The sequence below is a fragment of the Morone saxatilis genome, unplaced genomic scaffold (assembly GCF_004916995.1).
Source record: "Morone saxatilis isolate NCDOM2014 unplaced genomic scaffold, NCSU_SB_2.0 Contig12, whole genome shotgun sequence".
NCBI classification, from domain to species: Eukaryota; Metazoa; Chordata; class Actinopteri; family Moronidae; genus Morone; species Morone saxatilis.
In genome coordinates this window covers 8,955,745-8,966,725 of record NW_023339674.1, presented here as the reverse complement: position 1 = coordinate 8,966,725, position 10,981 = coordinate 8,955,745, and the positions used below count along the sequence as shown (strand labels likewise).

At 43.0% G+C, this 10,981-nt stretch overlaps 2 protein-coding genes across 2 annotated transcripts in view; one reads left to right on the top strand and one right to left on the bottom strand.

Annotated features, from left to right (window-relative positions):
• LOC118322024 (regulator of nonsense transcripts 1-like) overlaps positions 1-10,377 on the top strand; it is a 16,868-nt gene extending 6,491 nt beyond the window's left edge. Inside the window, exons 7-26 of the mRNA XM_035653604.1 lie at positions 3-159; positions 404-565; positions 814-901; positions 1,200-1,298; positions 1,488-1,596; positions 1,834-1,993; positions 2,305-2,423; positions 2,522-2,686; positions 3,069-3,183; positions 3,336-3,479; positions 3,644-3,857; positions 3,974-4,091; positions 4,398-4,554; positions 4,831-4,973; positions 5,175-5,349; positions 5,731-5,812; positions 5,961-6,125; positions 6,453-6,673; positions 6,848-6,970; positions 7,506-10,377. Of these exons, the coding sequence (XP_035509497.1) occupies positions 3-159; positions 404-565; positions 814-901; positions 1,200-1,298; positions 1,488-1,596; positions 1,834-1,993; positions 2,305-2,423; positions 2,522-2,686; positions 3,069-3,183; positions 3,336-3,479; positions 3,644-3,857; positions 3,974-4,091; positions 4,398-4,554; positions 4,831-4,973; positions 5,175-5,349; positions 5,731-5,812; positions 5,961-6,125; positions 6,453-6,673; positions 6,848-6,967 (2,713 nt within the window). The 3' untranslated portion in view covers positions 6,968-6,970; positions 7,506-10,377. The remainder of the gene's footprint in view (positions 1-2; positions 160-403; positions 566-813; positions 902-1,199; positions 1,299-1,487; positions 1,597-1,833; positions 1,994-2,304; positions 2,424-2,521; positions 2,687-3,068; positions 3,184-3,335; positions 3,480-3,643; positions 3,858-3,973; positions 4,092-4,397; positions 4,555-4,830; positions 4,974-5,174; positions 5,350-5,730; positions 5,813-5,960; positions 6,126-6,452; positions 6,674-6,847; positions 6,971-7,505) is intronic.
• Positions 9,503-10,981, bottom strand: part of ddx49 (DEAD (Asp-Glu-Ala-Asp) box polypeptide 49) — an 8,243-nt gene continuing 6,764 nt past the window's right edge. The window contains exon 13 of the mRNA XM_035653023.1: positions 9,503-10,676. Within this exon, the coding sequence (XP_035508916.1) occupies positions 10,500-10,676 (177 nt within the window). The 3' untranslated portion in view covers positions 9,503-10,499. The remainder of the gene's footprint in view (positions 10,677-10,981) is intronic.

Sequence of the window (10,981 nt, the reverse complement as noted above, 5' to 3'; positions counted from 1 at the left end):
AGCCTGAAGGACATCAACTGGGACAGCTCACAGTGGCAACCGCTGATCCAGGACCGCTGCTTTCTGTCCTGGCTGGTGAAGATCCCATCGGAGCAGGAGCAGCTCCGAGCCCGTCAGATCACCGCCCAGCAGATCAACAAGTTGGAGGAGCTCTGGAAGGTACGCGGCTGTTAGGCTGGGAGGCTTTTTCTTAGGGGGCTACATGTTCAGAGCAACGTTGCTTTAAGCTGCAAGCACAGGTTAAAGGTTTGTAAGTGACAGCTGCTTACAGGGATTGGTATCCACCTGTGGCATAACGGTTTTAAACGACATCTGCCAATATTTAGTGAAGTTTGTGTGTGTGTGTGTGGAATAGGAGTTTGGGTTGGATGTGTGATGTGCTCTGTACTTTGTTTCCTCCCAGGACAACCCCAGTGCCACCTTGGAAGACCTGGAGAAACCGGGAGTGGACGAGGAGCCCCAGCATGTGCTGCTGCGTTATGAGGACGCCTACCAGTACCAAAACATCTTTGGCCCTTTGGTCAAACTGGAGGCTGACTACGATAAGAAGCTTAAGGAGTCCCAGGTACCTGAACTTCACTTCTAAGTAGGAAACTTTGTGACTCAGACTCTGGTGTTTTTCTTTCTTAAATGTCCATCATTATTTATACGTAGAGCAGTTTTCACGTGACATAAAAACATCCATTATTATATAGTTTCATATGTACATATGTCACACTGGACACCATGATACATGAACATGATGTAACTTACATCTTTGACCCTTTGTTATTGTTTGATTATATATTTATATTTCTTATTTTCCCTTTGCAGACCCAAGACAATATAACAGTCAGGTGGGACCTGGGGCTGAATAAAAAGCGGATTGCCTATTTCACACTGCCCAAGACGGATTCAGGTGGTAATTCTCTGAGTTTGACTTCCTCCCAGTGGTTCTGTGGTGCAGATAGAACCCCTCCCCATCCCCCATCAGTCCTCAAAATTGCACGCAACCTCCCCTAACCCTGCATCTTTTGGTGGCATGTGTGCTTGGTATTGTTTTTGCCTCTGTTTTTGTAGTGGGGTTTTGTGCCATTTTGTGCGTGCACGGTATTGTATCATCTAATTCATAAACATACCCCATCCTCCTTAGTTTATTTGTGGGTAATTTTTTCAGCATCGGACGGGTTCTAACTTAAGTCCTTTCATATCAATGTCAGATATGCGGCTGATGCAAGGTGACGAGATCTGCTTGCGGTACAAAGGAGACCTGGCCCCGCTGTGGAAAGGCATCGGCCATGTCATCAAAGTCCCTGACAGTATCCTTTAAACTGTTTGCATATGTTTCATACATTTCATTACAGTGTCTCCACATCTGACTCATCACATTGGCAGTGAACAGTCTTAACTATAAAAGACTAATATAGACAACACAGTTCCACCCACATCCACCTACTAGAAATAATCTAAGGATAATGCTGGATTTCCTTAACAGCCTGTGTTTAAAGACTACGGCGATGAAATTGCCATCGAGTTGCGGAGCAGTGTTGGAGCCCCTGTGGAAATCCCCCACAACTTCCAGGTGGACTTTGTGTGGAAGTCAACTTCCTTTGACAGGTAGGCTGACATTTTATACCTCTAAATGACAAATGTGTAGGGAACATTAGTCATTTAGAGGTAGGGAACATTACTCATCTCTGAAGTCACCATATTACTCCACAGCGCACAGAATTGTTTACATGGAGGTCATTTTGAATGAATCTGCCGTGTGTCATTTGTAAAGTAAAGATAGGATGGTTTCCTCATGATAGTAAGAAGTGATAATGACTCACATTTATATATGTGTTGCTGCAGGATGCAGAGCGCCCTGAAGACGTTTGCAGTGGATGAGACCTCCGTGTCTGGTTACATTTACCACAAATTGCTGGGACACGAGGTAGAGGATGTCACCATTAAGTGCCAGCTGCCAAAGCGCTTCACTGCCCAGGGCCTGCCCGACCTCAATCACTCACAGGTCAGACCTCACTAATCACTGGGTCCTCAGGATTCCTGTTATTATTTTGTCTTCAAGACATTAACACCAGTGCAGTAAAAACGTATGAGTTCACATCACATCAGTATAGCTCACCTATTTTTAACAGATTTAAAGTCAAAGGAAGTGTTTGACTTCCATTAAATAGCCTTTTTTTCATGATAAAAATGTGTTATTTGTCTTGTGAATGTGGGATTTGGATCTCATTATTGCAAGTGGTTTTAAGAAAGGTTTGATGTCTGTATTTCTTGTAACACTTTACCTGCACTGAATCCTCTGGTTTTGTTGTTCAGGTGTATGCTGTAAAGACGGTGCTACAGAGGCCCCTCAGTCTGATCCAGGGTCCTCCTGGCACTGGGAAAACTGTCACCTCTGCCACTATTGTCTACCACCTGTCCCGCCAAGGCAACGGGTAATACACGAAGAGTGTTATAGTTACCTTCTTAAAGAACACTAATGTTATACATTGTGTTTATTGTTGTTTAATTGTTTGTGTGTGTACGTTTGCAGACCAGTCCTGGTGTGTGCTCCCAGTAACATTGCTGTGGATCAGCTGACAGAGAAGATTGACAAGACTGGACTGAAGGTCGTCAGGCTGTGTGCCAAGAGCCGGGAGGCCATCGAGTCACCAGTGTCCTTCCTGGCTCTGCACAACCAGATCAGCAACATGGACAGGTCAGTGGAACTTCAAAAGTTATTGATGATTTCTTGCTGCTCTGAACACACAGACAAATATTCCAGCAATATTTGTCCGTACATCCATGGGTACACTGCAGAATCGAACAGCAAATAGATAATTCTGCATATTTCTCCTGGTGAAAAGTTTGTCAAAAGTTAAACAAATATTGGCTGATGTAATGGAGCTCAGATTTTGAGCTAATTGACTGATTCAATAGCAACATTATCCTGTTTACATCCCCAAAGTTCTCAAGTTATGGGAACTTAACTTCCAAAAGGGGCTACAGTAAAAAAAAAAAAAGTACACAAATTATCTTAGTAGTGTATAACTCTGGTATGTGTTCTCTGTAGTCACCCTGTTGTGTCTTTGTCTCCTCAGCATGCCAGAGCTGCAGAAGCTTCAGCAGCTGAAGGATGAGACTGGTGAGCTGTCGTCTGCTGATGAAAAACGCTACAGGGCTTTGAAACGCACTGCTGAGAGGGAGCTGCTCATGGTGAGGAGGAACTTTAAAGCGTTGGGGAAAGCATGGGATGTTCTGAAAATGTCACGTGTACACAATGAGAAAGACAACTCTTCAGCCACGGTGATGTCCTGGCTCACTCTTCCATTGGAGCATTGCAAATTAACTTCCTCTTTGTTGTCCAGAATGCTGATGTCATCTGTTGTACCTGCGTCGGGGCTGGTGATCCTCGTCTGGCCAAGATGCAGTTCCGCTCCATCCTGATTGATGAGAGCACTCAGGCCACTGAGCCAGAGTGTATGGTGCCTGTGGTGCTGGGAGCCAAGCAGGTACACATGTACACCACACGGCTCAATAACAAATCTGTCTCTACAGCTGAATGAAATATCAGTTGGCAAAAGTATTTGTCCTGAACACGCAGGAACAAAAACGTCTTAACATTGTGTTGTTAAATTAATTGTCTCACTTGTGTTCGTCATCTTCCTCCTCCTAGCTCATCCTGGTGGGTGATCACTGCCAGTTGGGTCCGGTGGTAATGTGTAAGAAGGCAGCCAAAGCAGGTCTGTCCCAGTCCCTGTTTGAACGCTTGGTGGTTCTAGGGATCCGGCCAATCCGCCTGCAGGTCCAGTACCGCATGCACCCGGCTCTCAGTGCCTTCCCCTCCAACATTTTCTACGAGGGCTCCCTGCAGAATGGCGTCACTGCAGGTTTGTCAGCACTCAGCAGTTCATTATCTGGTGTGATGGAGGGATAAATTGATTTTCGCTGTGGCTGGAACATTAGCAGGTAAAAAGGTATAATGAAATCTTCTTGTTCTCCCCAGCTGACCGCATCAAGAAAGGCTTTGACTTCCAGTGGCCTCAGCCGGACAAGCCCATGTTCTTCTACGTGACTCAGGGTCAGGAGGAGATTGCCAGCTCTGGAACCTCGTACCTTAACAGGTAATATCACACATTTTCTTGGGTTACGTATATTGGATGGACGAATAAATCCATCGATATTTATGAATGGATACATTGTGGACTGGAGGAGACTTCCACCACAGATGGAAAATGAATCTGGTGCACTTGTGTATTTCATCTTGACAAATTGGTGTTTTATTTGCAGCTTTAGCAAATAAAATAATCCAGATGGCACCATAAACATCATTTGAATATTTAAGCCTCCATTAGTCTACTCCTATTAGCATCAGATGTATTTTTCAAGTAGTAGCAGGACAGTATTTAACTGATGCTGATGTTTTTAAGGACGGAGGCGGCCAACGTGGAGAAGATCACCACAAGGCTGCTGAAAGCCGGAGCCAAACCCGACCAGATCGGCATCATCACCCCGTACGAGGGTCAGCGCTCTTACCTGGTCCAGTACATGCAGTTCAGTGGCTCCCTGCACACCAAACTCTACCAGGTAACCTTACAGATGTACACAGAGATAATTTATAAACTTAATTTTATCTTTTGTATCAGTACTTTGTACATTTAAAATAGTGTTAACTGAGCAAAGATTTAGTAGTTGGGGGGTTATTTTGTTTGTTTGTTTGTCCTTCCCACAGAACAGACGAAGAAATCTCATTCAAATTGATTGTAGACCTCAATTATCACTAGTGATGTTGGACACAATTTGTTCCTTCATTTTTACAATGTAATTTCCCCCTCATTCTCCTCTTTTCCTATTCCATTATAGCAAGTGGAAATTGCCAGCGTGGATGCCTTCCAGGGCAGAGAGAAAGACTTCATCATCCTGTCTTGTGTTCGTGCCAATGAGCACCAGGGCATTGGCTTTCTGAATGACCCACGTCGTCTCAACGTGGCACTGACCAGAGCCAAGTAAAAACCTCAGTATAACTGTTCAGTGGATGCAATTCATAGTCTTGTTGCAGCTGTATGTATGTGTGTATAATCAGACCACTGGAATTTGCCAGAATAATTTGGAAGATGTTATTATTAGGAAAAATTCTACACAGTGATTGCAATACAAAATTTCCACCCCATCCCTGAGCAGCAGTCTTGTGTGTGTTGTGAATGTAGGTATGGTGTGATCATTGTGGGGAACCCCAAGGCCCTCTCCAAGCAGCCGCTGTGGAACAACCTGCTGAACAACTACAAGGAGCAGAAAGTCCTGGTGGAGGGACCCCTCAACAACCTGAGGGAGAGCCTCATGCAGTTCAGCAAGCCCCGCAAACTGGTCAACACCATCAACCCTGTGAGTTGAACAAACTACTGTATATTAAGCCACAGTGTTACTTTAAAGACTTTGTTAGACTTCTGTTACAAACACCTGTTCACACATATCTAAACTAAAAGTCTTGACTCTGCAGATTTGAACAGTTAGTAGATTAATGTTGATTATGGTTATTGATTTCTAATAATAAAAGTGCCAAAAATTGCCAAATTAACTGTTTTCTTTTTCACAAATGTGAATATTATACTTGGATAGTAAATTGAATATCTTAGTGTTTCAGATAAAATGTTTTTAGACCAAATGGTTAATTGTAAAACAGAACAGGCAGATTAATCATTAGTGAAGATAATAGTTAGTAGTAGTAAGTATCCAACTGTGTGAAATTGTCTGTTTTTGACCAAGGGGGGCCGTTTTATGAGCACTGCCATGTACGATGCCCGTGAGGCCCTCATCCCTGGCTCCGCCTACGACCGCAGCAATGCTGGTATTTATTTTAATATATATTCAGTATCTTATGATATGACTTAAGATAATAACCTATGACAAACAGGCTCCATCACAGTCCTGCAAAACGAGGCCTGCCTTGTCTTGTTTGGTTTGACATGAACCTTGTTCTGTGTGTTTTCTTTCAGCCGGACGTCCGTCCAACATGTACTTTCAAACTCATGACCAGATCGGGATGATTGGGGCGGGCCCCGGTCACATGGCCGCTATGAATATTCCCATACCCTTCAACCTGGTGATGCCGCCAATGCCTCCGCCCAGTTACCTGGGTCAGACCAATGGCCCTGCTGCAGGTACAGTACAACACTAAGAAAGTTCTCTGAGCCATTACATAAACCGAAAACGGGCAAAGTTGGAGGGAAAAAGTAATCCGATCATGCTACAGGAGAATACCCCATAATGCAAGGTTGACTGGGGTGTTGACACCTGATAACCAGCAGTTTTGTAATTAAAGCAACTGAGGTCTAACTACAATCTGGACTAATGTTACTTCTTCATGTAGCGTTATATGCTTATCACTTACTGCGGTTCTTCTCCCATCTAGTGTGAATAACACATTACAACCTAGGAACAATGTTTGCTCACCATGTTTATTTTGACTCTTGATCTTTTTCATTAAGGTCGTGGAGCTATGAAGGGTAAGCCCGGGCGCGGCGGGCGGCAGAGGGTCCGCGGCTCAGGAAACCAGGGTTCCAGTCAGGGTAACGGGCCAAACAGCCAGGTCAGCCAGGATGGGGCATCCCAGTCCTTCTCCCAGGGCCCACTGACACAGGGCTACATCTCCATGAGCCAGCCCTCTCAGATGAGCCAGCCTGGCCTCTCCCAGCCGGAACTGTCCCAGGTAATACATCTTTTTGAGGAGTATGTTGTATGAGGGTTATTTGTCACATGGTTCATCATTTTTAATTGAGCAAATTCAGCTAGACATGTCAGAGGAATATAAAATAGGTTCTGCATACAGCTCACTGATCCAAATATGTGTCTCTAATGATGTTTCTGTCCTCCTGTTTTCCAGGACAGCTACCTGGGCGATGAGTTCAAGTCCCAAATCGATGTGGCTTTGTCCCAGGACTCAACTTACCAGGGTGAACGTGCATACCAGCATGGTGGGGTAACTGGACTGTCACAGTACTAGATTGTAAGTACATAAAACATGCTCTTAGTAGTTATAATATAGCACATTAAAAGGTTTTGGAAGTTGTGCAGTTATCGTGTTTCCTCACTAAAACGAATGTGTCGCTTTGTCTGTTGACTGATTGTGTGCAGGGCCACATAGTGTATATATAATAGTTTATTATTATTTTATAGACCTAACCTTATGAGACATTTGGATGTGTCCACCCTTTTGAGAATTCACACATTAGCAGTTTTCTTTCTTTTTCAGCCCTGGCAAAATGATATTGTGGCTGTTACTGTGTTGTGATGTATGTTACCTAGAGTTTGTGAGGTCTTTGTCCTGCAACTAATGTCAGATCCACTCTTTTACAAATGTGTCTATGAAGTAATTCTGAGATTCAGGAATGTTTAGCAGGATGACTTTGCGGGCTTATTCAGTCGGAGAAATGTGACTCAGTCAAAAGCCAGTATTGTTCACCTCTTTGGGTGAAAAAAATAGTTATTTGTTAAATCATCTTCATGTTGTGGAGGTTATAAACCTGCTTTGTATCTTGCAGGTCACTTGAAGAAGGGAGCTAGGCTTGAGCTGAGCTTAGTTCATCAGCTTTTTAATCTGGGAAATAATAAAAACATAAAATGGATACCTGTTTTCCTCTGCTACAACCGAAGCACCACTGAGTGAAAGCGACGGGATAGCGAAACCAAACCAATGACCAGCGAGAGAGATAAGAGGGTAGAAGAAGACGAGAGCACGAACAGACGGGCAGGGAAGATGGCAAGAGAGGCCGAGTGAACAAGCAAGAGGCAGGGACCGATGTCCGTGCTAAGTGAAGGAGGGAAGTCGAGAAAATGGCGGCGTGTGGTCGAGCTGCTGAGGGAAACAGAGGGGAGATCTCACTGGTCTCATGGGAATCCAAATGAGGCTCAACTCCCAATAAAACTATCCAGCCAACCCCTTCAACCTACGGCCTCCAGGAAAGGAAGGAAAGCTATGTTATCTTCAGGTGGGGATCGAAGCTTTCCAACTGAATTTGAAGAACTTGTTCTCCAAACATGCAGGGGGGGGGGCATGATTACAGAAAGCCATTGAACAGGCAACAAAAAAAAAATCCCCACGCTAAAAGTCGGTTGGTTCCTCGACCTGTTTCTCTTAAATTTGGTTCATCATGGGAGGAGAGCGGCACCAACAATCTTCTATTGGGCCCAACAACCTCAGCAGCCTCTGAAGGAAGCGGCAGTCGACACACCCACTCGGAAGAGGAAATAAAAACACGGTTTCTGTGCTTGAGTCTGAGATTAAAGAGCCTTGAATTGAAATACCTTTGATTTGCCTTGAGAACCACTGGCTCACTCACAAGGTCTTTAATGGGGTGGTTTCGACCACACGTCAGTGGTGGAGTGGCACAGGGATTTCAGACTGTTTTTTCAAGGCATGACGCGCGAATCCCAACGATATCGCGACCATCATGGGACAGTTTTTCTTCTCTGAAGTACCTTTCTTATCACAGAGCACAAAATTGCAAAAAAGTCATCGAAACTATCAAACATGACCAGCATTGAATATTCAACTCAATGTCATTTGATGTTTCAGCGAAGGCTTTTCCTTATTTTAATCTTTTGGAAGCAGGGGTGGTGTACCACTGCGCTTCATGACCAGATGTCTTTTTTAAAACACTCTGTGTACGCTTAGATTGGCAAATGCTTGAATGCTTTGCATCGATTGATTCCTCAGGGGATTGTGGACTGTCCACACTCATCACACAAATCCCTGCTTGAGGTGAAAGAAACCAAACAAGAAGGATGATGGTAGTCGAGGCTTATAGGCGGTCGTGGCAATCAATCCACCACAGGTAAGGAGTAGAAAAGGAAGGTGGCTGAGGGAGAGAAGGATATGAGAGTTTCCACATCTGGAAGATTAATTCAGGCCATCGCCAGGGTTAAAAATTTAGAGGGAAATGTTTGGCATTAGGACTGCTCAGTCCCAATGGATGACCACACATTAGATGTAGTTGTAAACGTCATTTTGATTTTGTGAATAGTATTCACATAACAAGCAATATAGCTGTTCTGATGGCCATATTGCCCAGCCCACAAGTCTAAAGATAATTAGGGTAAGAATTTCATAAAGGAAATATATCTAAAATTTCAGTTGAAAGGTCTTTACCTTCTGTTTATTAAAACATTTTACCAAACCCCTGTTACACAAAGTGGAAATGCCGTCAGTACTGATTAGATGGCAAAGAGATGAACGAGAAACGTGAATCAGTGCCTATAACCAATCACCTTCAGATAAACAGCTGCAGCACAAGCATGAATGTAGTTAAAATCAAACTACCAGCATAATGATAATAATAAAAAAAAAAACTTCCACACACCAGAGGGCTCAAGAAACCCACAGAAAAGGACTTGTTGTTATTTTTTTAATAAAATCAGGCCAGGTAATGACGAGGTCGATGAGTTTAGCAGCTGGGTAGTTTTTCAAAGGGTGGGCAGATGAAAAAAAAGCCACCTTCCTTCTCTGTGGAGTAAAACAAACGAAGGCTGGTAGAATTTCTTTTTTCCTTCTGTGGACTTTTGATTTGTGCAAAGCTGTTTTTGCCTGCATTATGTATTCCTTGTAGAGTTCCTCTTGAGATTTATGTGGATCCTGAACCCTCTTCCTGGAGAACTTTGTGAACCTGAACCTTGAGTTGATCCAAACTTTGCTTTTTGTCGGATGATTCGCTGCTTTGTGTGTCATGTTTTGTTTAGTTGGGTGTTATTTAGCCATTTTGTGTAGTTTTACAAAAAAAAAATCTGTTTTTGTAGCAACTTGCTGACAACAGGAATGAGGCGGACGCCGTTTCCTTTCTTCATTAGTTTTGTATCTCCTCCTCAAACTGTCCGAGGGATTGTAGTTTTTTAACTCTTCCAGGAAAGATGCTTTCTGAACAGTTAAGAATGTACTTCACTGTTGTTTCTCACCTGCTTCTCATTTCAGCAGTCAAGTGACAATCATGTTGCGAGTAGATGTTGCCATGTTTGACTTAGAAAATGTTCTGTTTTGTTGACATTGAGCGAATCTGTCATTTTTTTCCAATGAATTAGTTTCACATATCAACCCGTTCCACTGAAGTCCTAACATGTTATAGCTTTAAGAACCTGCTGCCGTAATATTATTGTATTGCTTTGGTGTTTTTCCATCTTCTGAGCCACAATGAATTGCAACATGTGCAGTGATCATTGAATAAGTGATTCAGTTGTAGATTAGTTGTTAAAACATTTGCATCCAAACCTTTGATTCTCTACGTCAACAGGCAAAGATTAAATAAGTGAACTTAGAGAGCTCAATGTGATGTAAATACCTATTTGAGTCTTATTTGCAGTGAAGTTTCATCACAACATGGTGGTTTCCTTGTTAAACTGAATCAATAAAGGCTGTCGACTTGAGCGAATTTATGGTATGAATTCAGCACATCTTCAAATTTATTGCAGATGCTCACATATATGAAAATATTACAGGTATTGTACAGTAATAAAACTTGTAGTATATACATGGGTCTCAGCAGTTTTCATGCTGTAGCCTGTGCTGCCTTTTTCTTTTTCATCTGTTTTCTCTTCATCAGTTTCTTTTTCAGCTGTCCATGTTTCTGTCTCTGAATGCTCTCCTGGATTTTCTGTTTGAACAACTTCTTCTGGCCCTTGATCTTCTCCAGCTCGGCCTTCCTCTTAGCCTCCAGGTCTGGATCCTGAAACAGCAGTTTCAACGAATCAACAAAAGGCCATTTTAAATCATAAAAGCTGGTTCCAAAACTCATCTTAAATCAGAAACCTTTATCTAATTTTGGTTTGTAGAGAATATTTTTTGCCCCACACTGGCCCATGTTACAGATTATATTTGGAGTTGTTGGAATGGGTCAGTCTGAAAAGTCTCGTGAACAGGAACTTGATAGACTGAATTTCCATAATTTACACATCTTTAAGACAAACTTCAGGTAACTGTATTTTCCGGGTCCTGGATACAACGACGTGGAACTGATTGTTGGGAATAATT